The sequence below is a fragment of the Anomalospiza imberbis genome, chromosome 1, assembly GCF_031753505.1.
Source record: "Anomalospiza imberbis isolate Cuckoo-Finch-1a 21T00152 chromosome 1, ASM3175350v1, whole genome shotgun sequence".
NCBI classification, from domain to species: Eukaryota; Metazoa; Chordata; class Aves; order Passeriformes; family Viduidae; genus Anomalospiza; species Anomalospiza imberbis.
The window spans coordinates 95,571,482-95,598,151 of record NC_089681.1 but is presented as its reverse complement, the minus strand read 5'-3'; the positions used below and the strand labels follow the sequence as shown (position 1 = coordinate 95,598,151).

At 41.2% G+C, this 26,670-nt stretch overlaps 2 protein-coding genes across 7 annotated transcripts in view; both read left to right on the top strand.

The window, feature by feature from the left end:
- Positions 1 to 26,670, top strand: part of CTDP1 (CTD phosphatase subunit 1) — a 318,905-nt gene that overhangs the window by 99,441 nt on the left and 192,794 nt on the right. The gene's annotated exons all lie outside the window — the stretch shown is intronic.
- Positions 1 to 26,670, top strand: part of NFATC1 (nuclear factor of activated T cells 1) — a 110,651-nt gene that overhangs the window by 73,414 nt on the left and 10,567 nt on the right. For 3 of the 6 annotated variants that reach the window (XM_068200769.1, XM_068200775.1, XM_068200783.1), the window contains exon 9: positions 4,591 to 5,277. In XM_068200769.1, the coding sequence (XP_068056870.1) occupies positions 4,591 to 5,277 (687 nt within the window). Of the gene's footprint in view, positions 1 to 4,590; positions 5,278 to 26,670 lie in introns of those variants that run through there. The other 3 variants (XM_068200789.1, XM_068200797.1, XM_068200807.1) reach the window with 3 other exon arrangements.

The following is a 26,670-nucleotide window of genomic DNA, read 5'->3' as shown; positions in this document are numbered from 1 at the left end:
CATATTAAATTAAATGACATAATGACATGAGTTCAGAGTCTAAGAAGGCATCACCAAACCATTGAAAAGCAATTAGAAATGAATTTGCTTATCAGACTAATTTAGAACAGTGACCTCTGTCATATTTCAATATTCAAAATCAAGGACTGTTTAAAACCATCTGTCAGCTGACCTAATGCATTGCGAAGTAACAGGCATTTAAAATTTCACTGTACCAAACTTGCATTCTTTTTTACCTTTTTCAGCAAGGACCCGATCCTTCAGCACTCTTAAATGAATAATATGGCTTCTGAGTCTCATCTTTTGTGTTTACAATTTCACAAATTCTGGCTTCATTGCTGCAGTTTATTATAGGCAAATATCAGTGTATTGCAAATTCAGTCACAGTTTTTCATTTTAGCCAGCTGTGAGTCCGCAAGGCTAGGCACTACCTCAGCACCACGGAGCAGTTCTGAGACAGAACGATTGTTGCTGTTTGGTATGGCTCTGCTGGATTTAAGAAGTGACTGTTTCTGCTGAAAGTGCTCACAGGTTCTGAAAAGACATAGGGCTTTGCAGTTAATTGCTAGCCCCAGGTCTGCTGTGTGACTGACTAGGAGTCTCTTTTAGCTGGCAGGGTTTTACCAAGTCATTCAAGATTTGAAATATTCGAGCTAGAAGTTAGTTAGACTAATACTGTTGTCTGTTAAATATTAATCCTGAAAAAATTAGCAGTGCTGTCTATATCACATTTCATCTCCCTCTGTGAAATACTCACTTGTGGAAGTCAGTGATGATGGAAGTGGATGTGGTAAGCAGCTAGCTTACCATGCCTCCACAGGGATGTATAACAGGGCTCAAAACCCCTTTTTTTGGTCTTGGGTTTGTAAAGACTGGCAGTTCATCAAGCATGGGTCAGTAGATAAATGGTAACACGAGTGCCCAGCTGGCCTGTGAACAGTGCTGTTCACTATGTTTTCTTGTGCCCCTGTGAACTGCCTAGGGTTCTCCTGTGCAGAGCCCTGATTTGGACTTGATCCTTGAGGGACCCCTCCAAGTCAGGGTATTCTATGATTTTCTTATCTAGGAGAAAACGGTGAAGGTGGGTACTAAGGTTTGTATTCTGTTCTAAGTCAGCTGCAGTTGCCCAGCCCAGCTGAGCACCCCAGTCCCCCAGAAATCAATGAGACAGTGGGTGAGTGTGTGTTAGTTCCTTGTAGCCTCATTACAGTGTTTGAGTAACACCGTAGACACTGTGATGGTCAGTGGGTAGCCAGTAAATACAGTTACAGGCTGTTCTTGCATTTGTTTGGGGAGGTGTGCCTTGAAATACCCATAGCTCTTACTTTGGGCCCTCTAAAGTCCTTTGAAAAGTGGAAGAAAACAGTTGCCCTTTCAAAGAAATAATATAAGGTGATTTATACCAACTTCTGACACAATCAGAATTTATATTTTATTGATATTTATTATTATTTATATTTTCAGAATGACCAGATCAGACCCACAGGTAGTTTGAGTTGAGTTTGCAAATGCAAACATTGGGAAAGATTTTTGGCCTTTGTTAATATGTTTGTTGAAGATACACAGGCTGGGGAGAAGCAGGTAATGAGACAGAGTAGCATAAACAAGACATTAACTGATGTAATGTAGTAACTTGTGGTATTGTGTCCTCCACAGGTCAAGTGCTACAGTTATTAATGTAAAATACTAAAGTTGAGATCTTGCCGGAAGGGGGAATGTTAATGTCTTATGTTTCTTCTGACATGCTCAGCTTTACAGGTCTGATTCCAGATCATTGGAATCATTAGTAATGGTTTCTTCTACAGACCTCCCTTCTCCAAACTGGTACCTCATGAAGATGTTTGCTGGTTTTTTTAAGGGGGTTGAGTGGCTGCCATGCCAGTCTGTATGATGCTTGCACTCACTCTGCACAGGGTTAATGGCTGTGCAGCTGGCAAAACACAGAAAAGACAGATACAAATTGCTTCACCATTTCAGCAGGAATACTTTTTCTATCTTCTAGTGTGATACTTATTCTAGTGATGAGATTAGTATACAAACAAAATATATGTAACTCAGCAAGGGTTGACTTTCTTTACTGTGTTGATAAAACACGTTAAAAAAGGTAATGAAGACAGTTCAGTTGAAAAGTTCAGGCAGCTCTACGCATAAGTGCAGGTAGTATTTGTCCATTTAAAGACAATTTGTTTCCCATTACATGAAATAACTGATGTCCATAAGTATTCGTTCAAAGCAAAACAACCCTGACCAGCCCTGACCAGTCTCTGTTTTCCCTCTGAATTTGTAGGCACCAGGAGTGTCTTTAGCTGCTGTCACCGCCTCCAAGTGAGTTTTTGGACTAACAGGTGTGGAACAGAGTCCCTGCCACCCATCAGTCCTTCACCTGGTGCAGAGCAGGACTTACTGGTGGTCCTCCATTGGCTGCAGTATGCGTATTTCAGTGTAGCAACACACAGAAAAAATTCACAATATTCATGACCACTAATCAGACCTCCAAATGCACCCCATGGCATTGCTTTTGTAAAGACAAACTCAGACTGAAATGACAAAAAAGTGCAATAGTGTGCTGCAGAAGAGCTACAATGAAAAGCCAGCCTGAGATCAGGAACTCGCCTTCTGTAAAGCCTCCAGCCTGCCTGCCACCAGGGCTATAATCCTTCCCTGGGTTATAACAAGTCAGACAACTCCAGGGTTTATTGGAGTTGTATTGCCAGTGGTTGAGCGTGGAATTATTTAGCACAGGTGTTTCTATAACAGTGATATATTGGGAAAATTCAGTTTTCAACAATCATCATATTTCCAGCTGTGCTATGGTTAGTGCTAACACAGTGAACCTAATATAAAACATGTGAGAATATTTGCTAGCTCAGGAACTTGTTAAAGGTATTTTCTTACAATATCTGAGTTGCTGTGTTTATCTAGGTGCGTTTCTTCGGTCTTGCATTTTCCTAAAGGGTGTGATAGTGGTTTTGTAAAGCTCTCACTGAACGTGGAATCTGTTTCTCTCCAACCAAGTGCATTACTAGTCCTTCTAGCCAGTGTGCAGCACACAAGCTGGTGAAAATAAGATTATGAGAAATCCAATGACTGTCCATCACATCTAGCCTATTTGTCTTGAGCAGCACCTGTGCATCTGTTATATATGTAGACCTGTTTTTACTGGAGTGCTAGAAATCTTGAAACAACTGTTGCAAGCATCTACATGTAAAAGAACATAAAAGGAACAAAGTTAACAAGGGGCTCGAGGACTGTAAAACAAGGGTAGTGAAGTGCATTCACCACCAACAAAATCTGTGAGTGTTAAAAGAGGTTTTATATGTACAGATGGACGCATGCATTTCAAGGGGCTCAAAAAGACTCATACACAAATATCATAAATGGCTGGAAAATGTGTGTTTTGTTAAACACATGCAAATAAAAATACAGTCAGAGACACTCGTGCAACACACATGTATCTGAGCTCAGTTGTGAAAAGATGTTTCATTATTAGCTTTGTGCCACAATGGGTTGGTTATTAGAATATTATGAAAAATATTCCCTAGTGTCACCAGAATTTTTTAGAAAGAACATAAATGCCACTGTGCATCCATACATGATTGTTGTATGCATTAGAGTTGCATCTGTCTAGAAAAAAAATACATCCACAGTCTTGCTTGGCTCTATTATTTGTAATTTTCCTGACAGAGAAAGTGGATCAGTTTTGCCTGTGCACTGCATCTGTTGTAGGAGAAGCTTCAAAGACATCTCTCTTTGATTTGAGAAAGAAAGCAAATGTTGAAAAGACACCTTGATTTGAGAAAGCATCTTTCTTTGATTGGAGAAAGCATCTTTGCATTTGTCATGACTGAGTTGATGCTCACTGACAATCCTTTCTGTCCACATTCTGGTAGTTTTTAGAGACTTGACAGCTCAATTAGGGCATCATTTGGGACAGTGGGTACAGCAAGCAGAGGTCTGAAACAAGAATCAGTTTTTCTTGGTAGCCAGAAACTGACTAACATTTGTTAGGAGCTGGTATTAGCAAAAATCAAATGCAATTATATAAAAAAAACCAAACAAATCAGATCCTACTCTTTCAAAAATATCCTCATAATTGAAAACTTCTTGTACGTAGCCCTTTGTCATGTACCTTTTCAACTTTATTTTCATTGAACTCTAAAAGCCCCATCTCTATCTTATTATGCTCCAGTTTACTGCACGTACAGACATTTATCAAATGGGCCATCGGTAGCTGTAGAAATGCAGTAATCTATCCAAGTTAAAATTCTTGCCTTGATTACTACAAATCCATGGAACCCTTGGGTCCAAAGCTTCCACTGAAGCACAGCTATTTGCAAATAGATTTTTATAGCACATTAGTGCTGGAGGAGAGTCCAAAGAAAATAGTCCTTTTCAATATTAGAACCAGCTGTGACTTTCTTGTGCTGATGACTCATTCATTTTTTTTATAGGGTGGGAGAACTAGGCAAAAGACACACAGAGTCTTATTCACGGCGTTGTTTGTTTTGCAGAGGGTATCCTAGCCACAAGCCAACTTGATCATACCAATATGCAACTCATGTTTATTTAAAACCTTTTTTCTTTTAACAGTTCCAATTATAAAAACAGAACCCACAGATGACTATGAGCCTGCTCAAACCTGTGGACCAATGAACCAAGGCTTAGGCCCTCTCTCTAAACCGTACTACAGTCAGCAGATCATGATGCCCCCTGATCCTGGTTCGTGCCTTGTGGCCGGCTTTGCCTCCTGTCAGCAAAGAAATGCTGTGATGTCACCTTCTCCCAACGCAAGCCCCAAGCTGCACGACCTTTTATCCTCTCCTTACAAGTGCATCCCCAACCCGGGCCACAGTCACCTCGGACTTCAGCAGCCTGCTGGAGGTGTCCCCACCATCCAGGAAGTGCCAAGGTCTATAGTTGTGCACCCAAGCCCCCCTGAGCAATCATCTCACGTCATGCTGCAGCCGCAGGTGAGTCAACATCTGAGCAGTAGCTGTCCCCTCGGTTATCAACAAACACTCTATCCCAACAGTCCCTCTTCTCCAGTTCCATCTGTTACCCAAGAGCCAACCTATTTGCAGTCCTGCAGTCCAACTCACTCATCCATAATGGGTCAACAGCAGCAGCAACTGCCGAAGGTTCACAGAAATGAGTCTCCAACAACCCAACCACTGTCATTGCCAGAGTTGCATGAGGAAAGTAATTATAATTTGGCCCCTATTCCTGTAACGATCAAGCGAGAACCTGAGGAATTGGACCAGATGTACCTGGATGATGGTAAGTCTTCCACGGCACAGGTTTGCGTTCACCATGTTGCTCTATCAATGAGTTTCCTTAAGCCCCCCTTCTTTTGAATCCTCGTGGAAAAAAATTTCCATTAATAGCCTGGTGGAAAGGTGCAGACTTTACTTGGATTGTCTTTATACAGGAAAGGGCCCTTTAATTTCATTTGCAGTAATGAAACTGCGTTATCTAAGCATTAATTGTTGTTAGTTAGCATAGAGCTATAGCTGCATGACCAATAGCTATGTTGTTGTAATCTTAACTGTATGTTCTTGGCTTACATCCATGCCAGTGACCTGTGGAGCTGCAGTGAAAACATATTAAACATTGTTCCATTCATAATGCAGTGAAACGTCTGATGTGCAAATCTGTTCCCTGAAAGGAAATGTTAAACTGCTTTACTTCAGTTGAGAAGGTTCAAATTAAAAATGGAGGTGCATCTTTCAGCGTTACTTTTCAGTCTGTTTGCATCTGATGTTTAAGACTACATTTTTTCCCATTTTCATTGTGGCCTTGCTGCTGCTTTTTCTTTTCTTTTTCTAGTTTTGTAAGATTCTGTATGTATTTATATACTACATGCAGCACTGAAAAGTTGAAATGCTGTGATAAATTTTTTAAGACCCTAGTTCCCAAATATTTATTAGTTGAATGTAATAACAGGGATAATAAGGAATTTGGTTATGTGACCTTACTGAACTGTGATTTAGCATTTGCTGCTAAGTATCCCAGTAGTATTCTGAACCCTTACCTTAATGCAGGATGGGAATTCCCTTCCAATAGCCACATAACTTTATATAACATACCATGCTCGTTGAAGAAGAAATTCCACTTAAATGTTTGCATTGAAACTAATTGGTGCCAAGGAACATCTTAATGTTTTTGTCCTTTAGGGAGAATTTAAGGGCAATTCATTGCACTGGTTTTTTTTTTTTAAAAAGGACATTTTCTCATTCTGTTTTAAACAGCATGCTACTCACTGAATTAGGATTGCAAATTAATGTTCTGGAGGCTGAGTAGCAGCTCTTTGCTTTTCAACTATAGGAAAATTATTTTACTTCACAGAAGTTGTTACTGGTTACATGATAGAGAGGTCTAGGAAGCTTCATAATTAGGAAATAAGGTCACTAGTTTTGCACAACACATCTTTTTGACAAGGTTTTCTTCATACAGAGTGCATTTTTATCTCTTACCTATGCTGCAAGGAACATGATCTCAACAAGCTACATGAGAAATGTACACCAACAAAAGAAAAGCCTTACCAGCATTTTGGGTTTGAGAAAAAACAGAATTTATGTATGTCAGGAGGAGAATTTAGATAAATCTAAACATAGTGTATAGCTGTCTTTTGAAGAAAAGTGCAAGAAAGAGACAGTCTTCCTGCCTTACCTCTCAAAAATCCAGAAGCCTCTTCTCAGACAGAACCATGAAAGCTGCCTTTGGCTGGTCCCTGCTGGAGACATGGGAATGTGTCTCAGGGATGAAGGATGAATGAAGCTCTTTAACCATGTCTGCTTTAGGTTTCTTGTGGAGGAACAGAGGAACTTTGTTACCATGTGGTCTGAGAGAGAGGTTTTAATATCTTCAGCAATGCTCATTCTCTCTGACAAAGTGCAAATGGTTTTGCCTTTTACCTCATCTCTGTTCCATCACTCCCCTCTGGACACACATGCGCACCAGTCCTCTAACAGATGATCAGAACTAATTGTAGAAGCCACCATGTACATCTGCACTGATACCTGAGGTTGACTTTGAGGATCTCTTCAGCTAGCCAAATCCAGATATACTTCCCTTTGGCATCCAGCAAGCTTTCAAAATCCTTCTGTGGCTGACCACAAGAACTATAGACCAAGAAAGACATTACCAGTCCTGATAACAGTATATAATAGGAAGAAGCCCAAGCCTTTGTAGTTCAATGAATTAAATACCACCAGTTCCCTCTAAGGGGGTCAATCAGAAATGGCTAAAATGATATTTAGGTTTGTCTCAGGGATCACACTGATGGAGCTCAACCCACATGAGCAGCCTTTTCCTATCTAAACCTTATCTCACTGCCTGAAGTAAAGGTCATCCACTCTATGCATATCTGAAGTGGACTACTTCCCTCTTTATATTTGTCTCAGTACCTGAATGAGGGGCTAAAGGGAGGAAGTGTTTCTTGTTGGATTTGTGCTGGCCAAGATGCCCTGTTCAAACCATGCAGATCTCTGGCATGCCTCAGATAGGTAGCACAGGAGTATGAAGCTGTGAGTCAGGCTGGAAGCCTGTTTAGGTATATGCTATATGCATTTCATGAAGGCAGCATTTTCACCACCACTGCAGATACTGGTTTCACTTTACATTTAATCTGATGGAACTGCAGGCTCCTATGGAAAGGGTAGTCTCATCTGTCTTGCTCTGTCACATGTTCTTGCTACTTCCTTTAAGTCAATTGATTATGGAGCAGCAGAGCAGGATAATGGAAAATTAACCTGCTCAAAATAGCAAAATCTGCACAGTTTTCTGTTGGGTCAGCTCATGGAACCATGTCCACTAGCTGGATCCAGCCCTCGAGAGCAGGGCAAGAAGCCTGGTGCTGTGAGTCACTCTGGGTGCTACTGGGTCACTCTGGGTGGCAGAAGCCCACCAATAGGCCAGAGCAAGTGTGAGTTGAGGTCATTTCTGATGTGATCTTATCCTCCCCAGCAACTATCTAAACACTCATCCTATTTTGGTTAAAAATCCCCTTCACCTGTCAGTTCCGGAAGGGTGACATCTGGGCTCTGTTGCACAGTCTCAAAGGGCAGTTTGGTCACTCTGGTAACTGCCTGGAAACCACCAGTGATTGCTCCTGGTGTCCCAGGAGGTGCTGCTCACTGAGTTCAGCGGGGAAAAGGCAAAACACATATGCAGCAGCACCTTTGTGCCTGGTACTGTTTCATTCACACCTCTGACCATAACAGTGGAACAAGGGACCATGAGTTTTGGCAAGTGGCTTGCACTAGATAGGAGTAACTCGTTTTTCCATGTACCTGACTTTTTTTTTTTAAATAGCAGCTTTTTGAATGTATCACCATTTTTAATTACTAGTATATCCACCTCTAAGTGTTTTTTCTTGTTGGAGGAGTGGGTGGAATATCTGTAGTACTTGTGAACAATATGAAAGCCAGAGACAGGTCAGGTGTACTTAACTGCTTCCCTTGCCTGCTACTCCAAGTATAACAACTCTTTTCTTCATCCCTGATTAATGAAACATTTTAATGATATTAAAAATTAACTTCTCAAAGCATCACTCATTTTAACAAGTATCTTTTCAGAGGATCTTGTAGTTATTTAATACCTCCACTTTTATCTAAAAGTATTTAAGAAATATGAGGTATTGACATCTAACATACGTAGGGGACTGCCAGAAAAATAAAATATCCAATTGATTTTCCCAGATTTTAACTGATAAAATTTTGGTTGCTTGTTTATCACTTTAGGAAGGTTTGATTTAGGTATCTAGTATACATAGAGCAGTTTTGGACCAGTATAATCAGAAATCACTTGGTTTCAGCTTATTGGTTCAAAGTAATATTCATTTCTTTAGTTCTGAAATATGTCCAAATATAGGCCATTTACACTGCAAAGCATAGATGGAAAAAAAACAGTCAATGAATTTATATAAATAGAGATCCTTTATATAACATTTTTCTGCTTTGATAAAAGGTGGGTAGCTGAAATAATATAAAGGGGGCACATGAAGAGAATTCCATTTTGGCAAGTAAGTTCTGGTCTTGGCAATCTTACTTTAAATCAAAATCTACAGTAGCCACCTGGGCTATTCATTAAATGTGCTGTCCATTTCAGCATGTGAATATGTGATTCCACATATAGAACGTATTTAAAATTCACGCCGTAAAGTGATATCTGATATATTATGGCTATGCTCTTGATACTGAAAGGTACCTGGCTTGGATACCAGCACCCGTTTCAAATCATTTTGAGTTCAGCCTCTTAGCAAAGATTATGGCTGACTACCTTTGCTGCTTTCACAGGAAAATTTTATTAAAAGCGGTTGAAATTGTGACATTTATGCCTGGTTTTGGTCCTCTGTGAGAGTCCATGGTCCTTTGCAGGGGGAGAGGGAGTGTCTCCTGTCCTGTGCACCAGGAGCTCTTGCAGATACCTGCAGGACACTGGGGCACCCTGGTAGGTGATGCTGTGGCTGACGGTCTCTCCATGTGCGTATGCCAGTCCTGCCCTAGGCAGTGAAGGTTAAGTGATGTTTGCCTTTTAGATCTAACATGGGAGGAGTGTGGGGTGCCTGGGTGCTGGAGCTCATGGAAAGTCATTAGGCAGACAGGCTTGAGGACCTCTTTAGTGCAAGTCCATACTGTAATTTCCTTTAATAAAATACATATTATTTAGGTATTGATGTGTCATCTATACAGCCCTTTGAGACGTGAAGTGGAATTAGTATTGTCCAAAGAGATGGATAGTTTGGGAAGCTACAAGCTGATGAGAATTCTTCCTGGTCCCTTGAACCAGATGTGAAAATTTACCTAATTTATGTCTTTGAGATCTTTATCTTTTGAGTGTGCTTGTCTCTGCAGTTATCTAACTAGTACTTGGATCCAAAGCTATGCTAGTCTGCTCTTGAACTAATCTTCTTTTTCTGTTGACTAGGGCAGCTCAGTTGACTAGGGCAGCTCAGACAATTTTTCAGAATTTTAACTGCCTTTCTTAGTGGTAGGAGAAAGCCAAAGCCAGAGGCAGGAGAGTGGAAGTTCACACAGCTTTCTGGACGTCCAGGCAGCTGGGAACTGGCCAGGCTCACAACAGCAGATGCTGTAGGTGACTTGAAATCACCTTCCTCATCCCCATTTCCCTTTCCTGGACCTAGTGTAGCCTGTGTGAAGCAGAGAACTGAGCTTCAAGTCTTTCATTTCAACAGGATGGATGATGCCAAGTGTTGGGGAAGATGAAATAGGAAAGCCTTATAAATGTGATTGCCTGCCAAAAGATTTGGAAAATACAGAAACTATAAGCAAGATTCAAATGAGAATAATCTTTGAGATACCAAACTTTAGTTGCTAAACAACTAGAAAACAATAGTATAGCCAGCTGTAGGCAATCCCCCTTTTGATTAAACAATGCCTTCCACCTACAGACAGATCCAAGGGTCAAATGGAATGTTCTGTCTCACCTCTCAAAAATGTATGGTTCATCCCACACCTGTAACCCTCCCCCTGAAGTATCAGGTATCTGTAATCCCATTGGCCCAAGTCTTATTCTGCGCCCACTCTGAAGCCCCCTGATAAGGTGTGCCCAGGGTACCGGAATTCTCTCCCTGCCCCCAGACCTTGGAGCCTGCTCTGAGCTGCGGCTGGCAGCTCCAAGCAGGGCCCTCACACCCATGCCCTTTGCAATAAACCGTATATTTTAAGACCTGACTTCAGAGATCTCTCATCTCCATCCATCCTGGACACCAGCCCTCCCTACAGCCAAAAAATTATTTTTCAGGTTGTAACTGGCATTCCCACGAGCTATTGGATATTTTACCTGCAGCAGAATGACACTCATTTGTGAAATTATTTCCTATTTTTAGAAACATCAAAGAATGTAGTTTTCATCACAGATGAAAATGAAGCTATTTTGAAAAAGCAAGGGGGAAAGCCATTGGTACCAGCAGGAAAAAATGTATGACGTATTCTCAGCACATTTCAAGGTATATTGTACATTCTGTAATCCTATTTGTTATGTTAGTGCACAAAGCTTTACAAAAGCAGTTTGTAATTGAAAGCAAAGCAGCATCCTGGAGGATTCTTTAATCAAGGTACTTGATTACTCAGTGCTTGAATACTGAAGGCCTGACTTCTAATCTCAACTTTTGAGATGCAGTGGCAGCCTTCTTGAAATCAGGAGCACACTCTCATTGCTTGGCCATGAGGCCAGGGTTCCACATGCTGTTGAAAAAAAATTTTCCAGAATGTCTTGAGTCCTGTGTAGGAGCCAGAACTGAAATAACAGCATCTGAAAGACAGATCTCCTGTCTGAAGTTTTGTATATTAATTCAGCCTCCTCCTGTCCACATGAATTCTTTCATAAAGGTCTCTATCCCAATCAGATCTATAAATCTTTGCATAGTAAGATGAAAATACACAGGCCATAAACAAAGGTATCTGATGTTTGGATATTTGGCTAGCAGAAAGTATCAGAACCACATAATCATCTTTTTTAAAACAAGAAGGCCTTTGTTCTTGTGATTGTCTTTGCACAGCTGAGAGTTTTATAGCACCATGCCAATGAATGCACTCATTGCAACTTGTATTTTACTCTGAAAAGGTAAATTGGGAGTATTAAGCCCCCAATAAGTATGTAAAAGTGGCAAAACCACAGGTAAAGTGTTACTGAAAGCTGCCAGCCATTTCATTTTGAACATGGCTCTTTTAAATATAACTTTTGCAGTAAAAGCTGTAACTCCTGGATGTAATATGAGCTATTGCTAATGTCATTCCCATGAATTGCTTACAGTGTTGAACTGTTAGATGTCTGACAAGTCCATATATCTCCTATACAGTATATATGAAAGTTTTTTGCATCTAAACCATATGTTCTTTTTTTACTCCTCTATATTCTGGAAATGTACGTGGTTTGGTGATATAGTTTATTTGAACAGGAACCATAGCGGACAGAATTATTCTTTTGCTGAAATGTATCCTTTTTCATACATCTCAGCTTCATGATTAAAGTGATTGGCTCTTAAGGCATTAAGTTTAGTCTGCTTCTGCCACAATTATGCCTTTGAAAACTCCTGAGTTCACACAGTGATTTGCAGTAGTCCAAATGTCATTAGAACAACATGCAGGTAGTCTGTAAAGTCCAGTAACACTGTCTACACCTTTGGCTTGGGCGAGCTTTTCCCTTCCTCCCTCTTGGCCAAGCCTCGCAACTCTGGGAGAAAACAAATAGCTTTCCTCATGGAAAGTTTTACTTAACCTGGCATGGTGCCTGAGCCTAGACCCTCCTCGTCTCTAATGATGATTGAAAGTGTACATGCTACTGTGATAAAACATGCTGAGTCGTTAACATTTGGGGCTTGGGTTGTAGGCGATGAGTAAGGGAGGGCTGAAGTAATGCATTCAAGTCAGACTTTCATTGGACTTGCACGTCTGGGTTGGAGGGGGATCCTGTTACACGAAACCACACACCCACGGGAATGTATTTTGCTGTTTCTAGCAGGTTTGATGAATTGGGTCTCCCAGGAGGCCTGCCAGAAGAAAGCCCCCAGAAGCACAGATGACCAGACTAGGTATCTTTCCTGTTTTCTGCAGCCCCAGGTGTGCAGTTGCCCACAGAGCAGACCTGCCTACCTCTTAGCTGTGGTATGCTGTGAAATATAGTAGGGAACTTCGCTTTCTTTCAACATCAGCACTTATATTTCCAGGGAGGTCCTTGAGTCTCAGGCTTTCAAGAAAGTGTCCAGTGCCTTCAGAGAAGTCCTTAGTGGCTCCAGCCCCATTCAGTGTTGCCAGACACTGGTGAAGGGAGCCAGAGGCTGACCAAGGGACAGGAAAGTTGCAGAAGGCAGTGTTGAAAAAGCAGCCTTTGGTTGATGTGCATCTGCACATGCACCTTCTTGTTAACATTTGGATTTATTAAGTGTTTGTCTGAAGCTACATTGCTCCCCCTCTTTCCAGCTGAGAGCAGCTCGGAAGAAGTCACTTCTCACTCCCATGCCCGATTCATTCTTCCATTTCTGTATCAATGGCTGTTGGCATTGCTGTTTCAAATGGTTATGGTTTTGGTGGTTATTTTCCATAAGCTTTCCCTGGCAGAGAGAAGAAGTTGCTGTATCTAAGCCTTGGTAACATTTACATCTGCTTTTAAGCCTGGAGCAGTGCCAAGGAAAATACATGGCTTGCAGTAGCACAAGTTTCGTGAGAAAGCTTTGTTCGATGCAAATTATTTTAGGAATATGTTGTTTGTCTGAATCATTTCTGCTGAGCTGAGCAATGTTAGCTACTCAGGTGTGGCCTCATGTCCTGAGCCCCTTCTCTCAAAACATTTGTGGGGAAGTTGTGGTAGCAGGCCCCTCTTCTTAAGGGAGCAGAATACAACATGGGCCCCTGCAGCGCCTCCGCAGAGCTGGGCTGGTGGCTCAGCCCAGCAAACACATCCGTGTCAGAGGGACCAGTCTCCTTGACTTCACGTACAGCACTCTTGGAGAGGCACTGGCAAGCTGCTGGATCCCCAAGCTATGGAGGGCCTGCCCCTGCTCCTACTCAAGTCAATAACACCGTTCCCTTTGGGTTCCTTGGGAACAGAACCAAGCGCGTGGCTGGTAGTTAAAGCACACATAATAGCTGCATTCATGGAAGCCTGGTCCCTGACAGACAGGCAGAGAGGGAGTTTTTCCAAGCAGATTTCTTTGTGGCACCACTCATTGTTTCATCTGTGTCTGCCAGACAGCTGGGGACTGGGTCAGGGGCCTGATAGTGGCTTGACCATCGCTGCAGAGAGCAGCCTGCTTGATAACCTGGCTCCGGGTCTTTCCTCCTCTCTGAGGAGCTGATGCTGATTGCAACCAAAGGGGGCACAAGCTTCCACAACAGGCTTATCACCAGGTTGGGAGGAAGCTTATGAAAAAAGCAGACCCTCAAAATGTTCCCCTCCTCTGTCACCAAGGACGTCTGCAAAGCCTGGGCATTGAAAATACCTGGGAACAATCATTGAGTAAGAAATACAGTAGGAAAACTGCAGTCCTATTCCTCGCAGGCCAGCCTGGCTGGGTTTGGCAGCAAACCAGGGAGCTGGACCAACCCTCTATCTCCTTTACAGGCTTCACTTTTAGGTCTTCTACATTTTGCAAACCATGAAACCAACTGCAAGACAAATAGCAGAAAGCTGAGCAAGACAGTGCTGCAAGTGTGTCAAAATTCCCAAACCGCATTGCTCCTGAACACATAAATTGCAATATGAGCACTGGGACAATCCTGAAAAAGCAATGTTACAGGTTATCCAAATCCATAATTAGTGGATTAATTCTTTGATCCTTACATAGTTACAGCTTGTTATCTAAACATCATGTAAACGCAAGAATGTTCCTCACTTGCCTGTCTTAGCACAACTAAAACATGATTTCTCTACTTAATTTTGACTCTTCTGCAGCCATACTGCTGCAGAGAATGCAGAAGATAAGGTTTTATTCTTCATATCTATACAAGATTGCTTTTGAGGTTAGATTTCTCTGGTAGCTAGGGCTTAAGATCTGTTCCATTTCATAACTCTTGAAAGTACCTTTGGGGTTGCAGAATAGGTATTGCTGTAGATATTATGAATCCATTTTGATATCCTAGGAACAGCACTCAGTTCCTTTCCCAGTACTTCAGGGAAAATATGTGTTTCAGTGCCACCTCATAAGCAAAATCTTCTACAGATTACTTAAGAAGTAGAAAAAATGCTATTTTGGGTCACAAGAGAAGCCTCCAAAAATAACAAACTGAAGAATATTTATTTTGACCTTTATTTCTATCCTGCATATGCAAATCCATACACAGATAGAGTGTCTGAAATTATTTATAAGGCTCTTCATGTTCTAATTCTTTTACATCTTTGTAGTTATGGTGAATGAGAGTGATCTAAGTCTCTTGTACTCATGACTGACTTTTCTGAAAATCCTGCAGGTGCCTGTTGAAAAAATCTTTTAGAAACATGAGGTCAGGTGGAGAAGCCCATCCCTTGAAGGTTCTGTTGAGCACAGTCAGTTCCTGAACTATTGCTGCTCCATACTGCTGCTCGCCTCTGAGTGTGATTGTCACTAATGCTGGCATCTGAGGTTTTGCTATCCAGTTATTCTTTTGGAAAGCTGAAGTGACTGGCAATCTCTTTGCTATTAGTTGATTTATGTTTTTTTCCTCTGTGATCACTGTGTTCCACCAAGCCCCAGGCTGCACTTGTACTCATCTATTGGCTTGAGGCCTTTCACCTCAGACTATCTGCACGAGTCATTAACAACTTCTTCAGGCATCTTCTCCTTATGTCTTTGGGTCAGTAGTACTGGGAAGTTCAAATGTTCTTCTCAATCTAACATGACTTTGCATGAACTTGCCATATAAAAAGAGAAACTGGTTCTGCTTTTTTTTTTTCAATTGCACTTTGTTCTGAGAAGCTTTGTTTTCTTTGTTCTGAGAAGCTTCCCTGACTTATTAGCTGTTAACCACTGCACGACACTGCACGGTCCCAGCAGTCAAAGGCTAGAGCTTCCTGAAGTTGCTAGAATTGATGCCACACAAATTCCGGTTTTGCAGAGTGTTGTAATGAGTCCAAGTTTTGCCAAGTTGTACTTCAGCCAGACGCTGCACTGCACAAGATCTCTCTAGAAGGGCCACGAGAAATGGAGATGGCTGTTCTATTCCAGACCCTGAGCTCCTAGGTAACTTTGAAAGAGTTCTCAGGCATTTTTTTCTTAGTTTTTTCTTCCCCACAGGGAGTATGTTAGGATGAGGAAAGACCTCATTACAAAAGAAAAAGAAGCAAAGCTGATTTTAGGGCAGAAAGTGCCATCATCCACAGACAGAAGACTCTGCTTTTTGCATCAGCAGACAAAACCAGGGGCAATGGCTGCTTCCGAAAACTTTCCAGGAATTCTCCCACTGTTTCTGGAAACCTCTGCTGGATCTTTACAGGCCAGAAAAGCACACTACCATCTCTTTAAACCACAGACTTACATTTGGATGAGCTGTCACCACTTGGTAGGAACCGACAAATCTCCATTGTTACCAGACAAACTACTGATTTCTGCCCTATCCAGCACATAGAGTAGTAGAGATAAAGGTGACCATGGCCTTTGGGATTAGAGGGTTCAGACTTAACTTTATGCAATCTGATATCCCAGATATTTCATGCCATTTCAATGGTAAACTAAAGCCTTAAAGAGGAACCAGCAATGCTGAAGTGGTTTGCCAGAAGGACATGCTAGTGTGAAAGTAGCTTCTTGGTGCTATTTTAGTAGCTAGTACACAATTCCAGAGATAGCTGCAGCCCTTAGCTTAATTGGTGTGAGCTTGCTGGCAGAGACAGATCTGTGTTGCAAGACTCCAAGACCCCCAGTCAAAGCTGGGGCTGCAAAGGATTCAGCACATTGGAAGGGATGGGGGAATGGGGCCCTTTCTTGACAAGTACAGGCAAGTGCATATGTGTATATGCATTTACTCCATTTGGGAAACTTAGTAAGGAAAATAAAATAGCAGCTGTCTCATGAAGCTGTAGCACCATCAGCAAGCATTTTAAAGTTTCAGACTTCGAGTATGGCTGTGAAACTACCTGATGGTGTAATTAGAGTGAAAGAAGGTCTGAGAAAAAGAGAAATGAGAGGAGGGTTAAATATAACACCCACATTAAAAAAAAAAAAAAAACAAACAAACAAACATAGATGAATTCTGGAAGAAGAGGGGAAAGGATGAGTGTGGGTGTGAGAGAGAGGAGTTTGTCTAAAAGTAAAATGGTACAAATGAGTAGTAAGAGCCCAGGATTTGACTGCCATGAAAAAGTGTGTCTAAAGAATACCTCACCTAGCTCCAACATAATTTAACTACAGAGAAAAATGAGAGGAGATGATGAAATGAGCATTGTGCTCCTTAAACTTTTATAGATCCAAGGACAGAGGGCAGAGGAGCCTTTCTGTCTGTATTGATCTGCAGTGAAATGGCTGCATTGACTGCAAGTGGAAAGGTTTGGTGAGCAGCTCCCCTAGGGCAGGACCGTCAAATAACCCCATGGCTAATTTCCGTGTTCTATAAACAGGTTTTCAAAGGGGCGAGGAAAGGGCTTCAGAGCTGCCACTGGGTGGAGAAAGCTCCCATAGGGAGACCAAAAAAACTCAAAAATATGGTAAAAATGAAGGGGGTGGTGTCTAGGTTTGGAAAGACAAGTGTCTGCTAAGGAAGGCAGGAGCAAGGAAGGCAGGAGACTCCTGTGAAATGGAATACATCTTGCCTTTCAATTTGGGACATGTGGGAAGTAGTCTTTGAATAAATATAGTCCCATCACCTGAACTTAGTAAGAAATTTTCATATCAGTTTTAAGACTTAGAGTGTAGCAGGGCCTTCAGTAAAAATGAGAAAAAAAAGAATATATTATCTATTTATTTTTCCCCACTTGGAAACTACACAGAAAAAGTAGTGCTAGAAGGAGTAGAAGTGATCAGACCTTGACAAGACATTTAAGGATTTGTAAAAGCTCACTTTCAGGATATTCAATTGAAGAATAAAACAGGAAATCCCCTTACTTTGCAACTTTCAAAAGATGGCATTCATGTTACATTTAGGATATCATCCAAGTGCCATGAAATTTTTTCCCTCAACTTCGATGGATGTTCTAAAACAGGATGTGTTAAATCAGGGAAGATAACAGACTCTCAAGTAAATTAACAGAAGATTCACAACAGATTATCACTGTACTAAAGAATCAGTCAGAGTCAGTTATTTACATAAAGACAGAATAATAGCAAAAGAAATTTTGAACTAGAAAAAATTGGAACATCTGGTGAAATTTCCAAAGCTATATTTAATATTATCTTAGGAAAAGCACCTGGGCTGAATAGTGTCTCATCACAAAATTTTAAGTGTTTCCATACCAAAATCTCTTGGATACTTCTGAAAAAAAACAAAAAAATCATCTGCTAAAGTAAAAGAGAAAGCTCCTCTCTAATCCCTTCCCTTCCACTGAATTTTGTCATGGGGAACATCACTGTCTTAAAACAGAGCACCTTCTGCTGCCATGAACTACTTTGCTGGAATCATGGCCTGTCCTTGCATAACAGTACCCTTAGCTAACTGTAGGGTAGGCTTTATTATTATAAGGAATATTTTGGATTCAAGCACTCAGCACAGAGGAGTGTATGAAAAGTGAGCAGACTTCAATAGAGATGCCAGATTTCCTGCCAAGAAATCTACAAATGGATGGACCTTTTCTTTGTTTGTTGAATATTCAAGGAAAAAAATCTGCTTTTGAAATTTGCAGCAAACCTACTGTCATTTATTTTAGTGAGGAAGAGGATAAGATACAAGGCTGTCTACATCTCATGGTGTGAGCTGTGACCCTAAAAACATTTGGTCAGCCAGCCAGAGGTCAGCCAGATGTATACCTGATGTTTCAGGGCTATTTTTATGGTTTCTCTGATAATAAAATCTAAATTTCTGCAGCAACCAACACAATTTCTCTGATGTCAGTTAAGACCCTGCTTCAGGGAGGAGCTGGTAGATGCTTGTGACGCCAGATGAGGCTGTATCGTGCTTTCTGTTGTGCATGATCCCCTGAAGGATGTGGCCACCACCTCCCTGTGCCTATTTTTGGAAAAATATCTGTGTTCAGAAAGTTGTCTGAAGACGGATTTACATTTCATATGAAAAACTTTCACTGGGAGGAAGCACCACTGAAGGGGGAAAACCCCACATCTTGTGACATTAAAAGGATTGTAAGAATTCTTCTCTGAGATGTGTAGGTGGGAATCTTTCTCATAATATGGAAAAGACGTCTAGATTTTACATTGCTGCAAAATGAAAATCTTATGAATGGGAGAACTTGCCACTGAGTATTTTTGATAGAGTAACTCAGCATAGATCCATCTAATTGTAGTACAGCTGCACTGATTTCTACCTGTTTAGACCCAAAACCAATTTATTTAAGAATGAATGTACTAGCTGCAGGGACGATTCTTCTAGCTATATCCTTACTTGAGATTACCTTGCTTTTAAGTACTAACAGATGTTTCTGTGTATCTTTCTCTTTTCCTGTGCAAACTTTTATTTCTGTTATGTAGCTGTGTCTCACATGCCAATGGAAATCAGGAAAGGAAATTAATTTGTATGAATGGACTTCATAAACTTCATGATTTACCGGTAATGAAATCTGGGTTTGCAGAATGAGAAATAATAGGGCTTTTCCAAAATATCTTAATCCTTGGCTATGATTAGTGGCATAAAATGAACCATTCTTTCCTATGTGTCTAAAGTCCAAGATGTGCTCCATGTGATGTTCTTTCCAGTCTCATGTCAGTAAATAATTGGCATGCTGCTCTTTAGACTGTCTCTGATCTTCACTATACTCGCTTTTCTTGAACAAAATTTGGGAATTTTTGCAGATTGATCTCCTACTGTGATCTGATCTAGTCTAGTGTGAAAGGAAAGCTTGTTAATCCTACTCCCAAATTCCTTACCCAGTTTACTGTAAATGCTGCTCTGTAAGCATACGTAATGCAGCACAGCCATAACAGTGCTTAAACAGGATTAGACAATGCCTCATATTTTCTAACTACTTCTACAGGAATACAAATTCACTCTCTTTGTATTGTCAAGAGTAACTTTTAAAAAACGGTTTAGCTAGTTTCAGTTTCATGATTTTTTGCCAGAATATTGTCTAGTCTGTCTAAACTTGGCCAGTTTGTTTAATTACCTGATTATGAACCAAATATGGTTCATATCTTAAGGAGCTTCTTTTGAGGATGGGAAGAACCAAGTACCTTAACATGATCTTCTTTTAACAACTGAAAATTTGCAGCTGTGCTGTGTACTCAAGTGAAGCAAAGATTTTTAGTTCTAGAGAAATGGCTTAAAATCTAGAAAAGAAAAACTCCATACTGCTACTAAAACCCTGTGCATGGTTTTCCACTATTCCCTAGAAAGTGGGTAGGGCTCTAGGATCACACTGTACCCAAATGCATATGCTCTAAAACAACACACTGAAGTAAATACAGAAATGTGATTGTCCTGTTTGAGTGGTGGATATCAGAAGTCTGCTGACCTCAGGGAAGTTTTGCATGCTTCAAAATTCAGGCAAAAGAAGAGAACACATCTACCTGCCTCTTTTGCATATCAACATTAAAACATTTCAACTGATCTTTTGGGAATAATGAACAAAATCGAGTGTTTACAATACAGTGACTGGTATTTTTTTCCTGCCAAGCCATCAGACCAGTACATTGCATACTTGTAGACTACCTTTGCAGATGTCTGTCTGTTTAATAAGAACTTTATGCAAAGCTCATTGAAGCAAGTAGGAATTCTTCAGTTGTCTCCTGTGCTCTTTGGATCAGGCTCCAATTCACAATCACAATAACCTTCACTTAATACTCTTTTAAAAACTCCTGTGTTGAAAATAAATAATGCATGAAAATCTCTAATATTGGGTGAAAATTTCAGGACCCAAAACTTGATACAGACACAAGTTATAGTTCCCAGAGTAACTGTAGAATTACATTAATATGTTAAGTTTAATGGCACATACAATAACCTGAAATGCTGCCTGTATTTCACTGATTGGCAGTGCTTCAAGCACACTCATTTTAGTTCTTTGGATGTGCTAATATTTAAAGCAATGTTTTCGTTAGTTGCAAGGGATCTCAAGGAGATCTCAATGTGTTCTTGCACACTGAATGGTGCGTAAATATATTTTGTATGTCTGTTTCTGTCATCCATTATGCCAGTAGGACAGAGACATTCTTGTCCTTGAGTAATTCTCATACAAATATATAAGGTCCCTTTTTAGAAGTCTCTTGAGTGGCTGTACTCATTCATGTCATCTGTAATGAGACAGTAACTACACTGCACTATGTGTTCTCCATGAAAAACAATGTAATTTCAACAATTTTCCATTTTCTCTGATGTTTTTCTCTAAAGACGGGGCCTTCTGTATGTGTACAAAGATTTCTGTTGCAGCTCTCCGTAGATAGCCACACCAAAGAGAAAGCATGAAAGCTTCTAAGGCAGGACATTCATCCTCACTTATCTGGCCCTAAGAGACATTAGCTAATCAAGGCATGTTACTCCATACAATAGAACAAGTGCTGTAAAGCTACCTCTGTTATCCCAGCAAACATGGAGACTTATCATTCCCATGGCCATTTTACAGGATTTGTTTGCTTCTGACAACATCCACAGCCCATGGTGATATCAACTCAACAATTAATCTGATGCTGGCTCTCTGTGTTATCGTCTCCCTAATAAGTCTTTTTTTTCTTCTCTTTTTTTTTTTTTCGTTCCCACCCCTTTTGTGAGAATTTCTCCCCTGGAGCTCTTCTCTATCAGGCCCCTGCAGCTGCTGTTATTTTAGATATGGCAGGAAGTAGGTATCAGAAAACAGCAAGAGCTCACAGCACTCAGAAAAATCTAGAAATTCCTCTGATTTACCCCAGGCTCTGGCTCCAGTCAAAGCTGGTTGAAAAAAAAAAAATGAAAAGCAAGAGGGGGGGAAGTTGGCAGAGAGAAAGGCCCAAGCAGACAACTGCGTCTGGGCAGCGAGTGTTAGGAAGGAGAGTTTCAGCCATCACTTCATGTGGGGTGCCGAGGGGATGCTCTACAAGGCCATGTGGGATAGGGAGTGCTTGGATGGGAGCAGCATTCCATGGCAGAGCTGGGGCTGCCACCCTCTGCAAGAGCCAAGAAAACCCCTTCTTGCTTCCCCAGGGACATGTGTTTCTCATCCTTTTTTCATGTTCTTCCCCTTTCATGTCTGGTGTGTGCCTGAAGCAGATCAGCTTCCCTGGCCCTCCAGCAGCTCCTGCAAATGCTTTTAGCAGCACTTACCAAGGGGCGCCAGCCAAAGACACTGGTGGAAAGTCACTGGAGCAGGAAACCTACATCACTACTACTACTACTACTACTACTACTATTATTATTATTATTATTATTATTATTATTACAACCACTTTTATTTTTATTATAATTTTACAGCTCAGAGAGGACACTTCTTAATCTGCTCTGCAAAGATGTTTTTAGCCACTCTGAATACCTTTTAAATCAGGCTGACTGTGGAGATAACTTCTGAGAGGAAAGAAAAGAAAAAAATTATAAAGAAAAGCACCTCCAAATCATTCATTCGGCAAGCATTTTAGGGAAGAAGACACCACCACTCCATACACAAAGATGCATGCAGAAAAATTACTACCTTTAGGACTGGTTTTAATAAATAAATTGTCCCCTTTGACACAGCAGATAAGGAGGAAGATGTCCACCCACAGACATTTCACACTATTAGCAATCTAGTTAACATCTGTGAATGTTTTAGGGAAAAAAAATACGCTTTGAGACATTTCTTTTTTAATTACAGGCTCCAGATGAAATTTGTTAGAGCAGGGAAATGTATCCCATAGCGACTGATGTCAATAGCAAGCAGTCCCTAAAGCCAGCCAGGACTGGGAAAGCCATGCTGTTTGCTGCTCTTGGCACTGCTCCCTGCTTTCACAATGTCAAAGTTAGAACCACCTTTATATGCACTTTCCAATTTTTTTTCCACAGTAGCTGTTGCCAGCAAGCTGTAAACTACCGTATATCACTCAGATTTAAGAACCTAAACATTAAAACAAATTAAACTCTTGTTGACATAGTAGTAAAAATCAGACTCAAACTGAACAGTTCAGTAAAACTGCACTTCAATTATTTTATGGATTTAAGATTGTTTTCTGGGATTCCCAGACTCCCAATACAGTGAAGTCATTTCCTCTTGGCAGATGTCTGGAAAAAAAAATTCATTGAATGGATAAAATCATGTGGCAGACACCAGGTTGAAGCCTAAAGGGAGGAAATGGTGTCTCCCCAGCATCTGTAAATATTTGCTCTGTGTCTTGACCAGGAGAGCCTTTTGTCCATGCTTTGAAAAAAAATTTTCAAGGTTTTTATTTTGTGAGTTTTTAAGGAAATAGAATTTTCATCTGTCAAAAACCAGTTTCAAACTAGGTATTTACGTGGGTTTGAACAAGAACAGCAAACATAGATCTGACCCACCCTTTAGAACCACATCGGAGCGCAGGTAAATGCATGCAGCACACCAATGGTCCAAGTCCCTGGCCTCTGCTTATCTTTCATTTTCCTACTTAGCAGTTAGTGTTGGGTATTCTTTTTATAATTCTCTCTTCTTTTTTTTTCCTGTTCTGTATAATGGAAACAAAGGTTTCCATCTGATTAATTGCCAGGTTTCCATTCTTTTTAATGTTTCCCCTCAAAACAGTTTGGAATTAAAGTATTTCAGAAATGTGTGTAGACGGAAGCTACTGGAGATAATAATTTGTTTAATGGAACTATATTTTACAAAAGGTGTGGTGCACCAGAAGGGCTGTTGTGTGGAGCAAACAACAATCAATTTGTGCAGCCTTTCATCAAAACCTTTGTTGCACTTTTTTCTTTTATCTCTTTAGTGGAATGTCCTTGATGTCCCCAAATCTCTAGACTAAAAAGTGCTTGGTTCACAGGGTCTTCAACAAGAGCTGACCCTTGCTGGGTTGCTCTTCTTGCAAGGATGCTTCTGAAGAGAGAGCCAGATGTTGCACATCTGTATGCCCACAGCTAGGTCCTGTGGTCTGCATGTCCTGGATGAGCTCCCCAGGGAGCAGGGACCTGCCTGCCCCTTCAAGCAATGTGTAGTTGTATGGATTTTCCAAAGCTGCTGTGTAAGTCTCCATGCATTTACCTCCTGCTCTGAATTAGCTGATTTGACCTGACTGAATCTCATGAAAGCAGCCAGTTTCTTCATTGAAGCATTATTAAATTTTTAAAGCTCCTCTTGAATTACTGTTAAAGTTCTTCCACTCATTTTGTTGCCTGGAGCACCTCTCAAAAGTGCAGGCCAGCTCCTGCTGGAGTTTGGATGTGCTGGGAGAGTGCAGCCTGGGCCATGGAAGCACCCTGTCATTGCTCAGCTATTGAGAAGCAAGGGTTTTGAAGTCCAGGTGCTCAAAAAGAGGCAGAAAAGAAGCCTGTTGCACATTGCAAGTGGTTGTTTGAAAAGTGTAATGCAACCATTTTGAGTAACATTTCAGGTCCTTAAGTGTGTTTGAGAGATGAGTGTTGTACACCTGCTCTCAAGTGCCTTTTCCCTAGTTCTCTAGTGCTGGCTGCAGATTTACAGTGCTTCGTTCTTGGGGCAGAAAAAATTTCCTCTCTAGTGGGGAGCACTGAGCATCAGCAGGGTTCTTGTGTCAAGCACTGAGCTGCAAGGAGGAAGGTTTTGTCTTCCCTGGGAGCCCAGCTGTGATTCTTACTGAATTCTTGCAACTGCATGTGGTGATTTTACTGTTGACATTGCTCTGTCAGTCCAGCCAGAGCTAGAGCCATTCTGCAGCTAGGCACAGCATGTGGGAGAGGAGAAAAGAGGAAAAGACATTTTGTCATGTTTGCAGCTCTGTCACACTGGGACCACGTACAAATAAGAGTATTCTTCCAGCTGCTATAATCTGAGATGCTTGCTGTAGGTGGTTTTAGCATCCAAGGAGTACTGGAATCCAGGAACAGTCTGGGTGCAGTTTTCACAGCCACGTCTTCACACTGGAGACAGCATCCACCAACACCCTAGGAATTTCCACATCATGGCCCAAGTTGCACTGGTATGTCTCCAATGTGAATCCACTGAAATCAGCCTTTGGATCAGAACTTCACAGCCAAACTGGATGGGGGTTTTGTTATGAAAAGGTCTGTCCCTAGTTAAGGTGGTACAAAGCCAATGCATGAGTGTCATTAAGCACTGCCAGTGCTCTTGTCCAAGGAGCCATGAGGAAGAGCACATGCACTTCTCTTTGAACTGCAGTGTTCTCCAGCAACAGGTGCTGCTGTGGTTGAAATGAAATCCTGTGGCATTACTTACAGCTCACATTATGATGGTGACCAGGTCATCATGCCAAAAGCAAATTTATTGCGTGACAGCTTTTTATTGCATCCATTTTTTTGCCATCTCTTCGCAGCCACCAGTTCAGATTCCCAGAGCCAGCCCAGGTTCTTGCCCACTGCTGAAGATTAGCAGCTGTGTTCCACCACCTAAGGATTTCCCCCAGCTAGCGTGACCTTTCCCAGTCTAGTCCCCAGCAGGCTCATAGGTTGATTTCTTGTCTCTTATCAAACACATAAAAATTGTATTATCCCGACCCAGCCTTTCTCTTCCATTCAGCAGCATGTGGCCACTCACTGAGTCACTTCATGTCACTTCACATTTTATCTGCCATCTTCACATTTTATCTGAGCAAAACCCCTGTGGATTAGGGGTTACCAAACAAGGTTCAGCCTTCACACAGGCAAGGCATAGATGTGTTCCAGCAGTGGCCACCCACTGTGCCATAGGCACATTGTGTATGGTCTACACAGTGGCATCCTTCTGTTGTCCTTGCCTAGGTGCCCACTTTGCAGGGTGATGTGAATAATTGCACTGATCTTTTCTATTTGGCATGCACTTCACTGATGAAAAGGGTTATAAAGGAACAAAGTGGTGATGATGGTAATGATAATAGGGCAAGCTGCGTACATTAAAGAGAAAAAAAAAAAAAGAAAATAAAAGACAACCAAACACTTATTGCTCAGAAAAAAAATCATATAGACCCTGTTTTAACCTATCTCCAGGAAGCTTCCATTCTTGAGACCATGTTACTCCTGCTCAAGTTCATCAGATTTTAAGGCTGGTAGAGCAGAAGAAGAGTGAAGTCTCCTGGCCGTTCTCTATCCATGGAAAGAAAAGGCCACTCAGCAAATACTGCTGTGTGACCTAGGGTGCTTCTTCTTGCTTCCATTTATTGTTTCTTTGCTTTACGGGATATGCCCAGCTTCACACAAGCTGTTTTTTTAATAAACAGCAGTGCAAGGTTTCTCATTTTGGAGGATTCCTGAGGATCACTATGGGCCACACTATTAAGACATAAAGAACATACATGCACATCCCATTGATTTGATTTAGAACTGATGAAAGCTTCAGTAATGTGCAATTACAAGAAACTTAATGACCCCTTTATATTGAATGCAACTTCTGTGACACCTAATATGCTTTGATGAATTGCTCATTATGTGCAATGCTGGAAAAGTTTTTAAAAATATTAATAATTGTATAATCGATAGAGAAATTCAGTTTTATTAGGCTTTTTTTAAACTCTGAAATCAGTAAGCCATAGAGATTATGGACCTTTTCTTGCTCCCTATTTTCCCTCCTGTATCCCCAGAATTAATTTTTTTCTTTTCTAAAGCTAATCTATCACTTTTCCAGCATGCTGAGAAAAGCCCTTTCTTGTGTTATGTAGAAAGGTCTGGCCTGATGGCCATGTAAAGGTCTGAAGGGTTAGTGTCAGCTGCCCACAGAAAAGCTGGATGCCTGCACATGGGATGCTCCTTTGGCAGGGCATGAAGTCTCCAAGTCACAACCTTCATCATCGGGCCCAGAGCTTTGTGACACAGTCCAGTCCCACTCCCCCTCTCCCATTTACAGCTGGTGAACCTTGGAATCTGCCAGCCCTTCCGGCCATCAGGTAGGCTTTAACCTTGCTTTTCTAACCATAGGATACTTTGAAACCCTCATGTCGCAAGTGTTATCTATACTTTAGATGACAGCTAGTTGTGAGGTACAGCAAACCCTGGGAGATGGGATCAGGAAAATGAGAGTAAAAAGACAAAAAAAGGAAGTTTC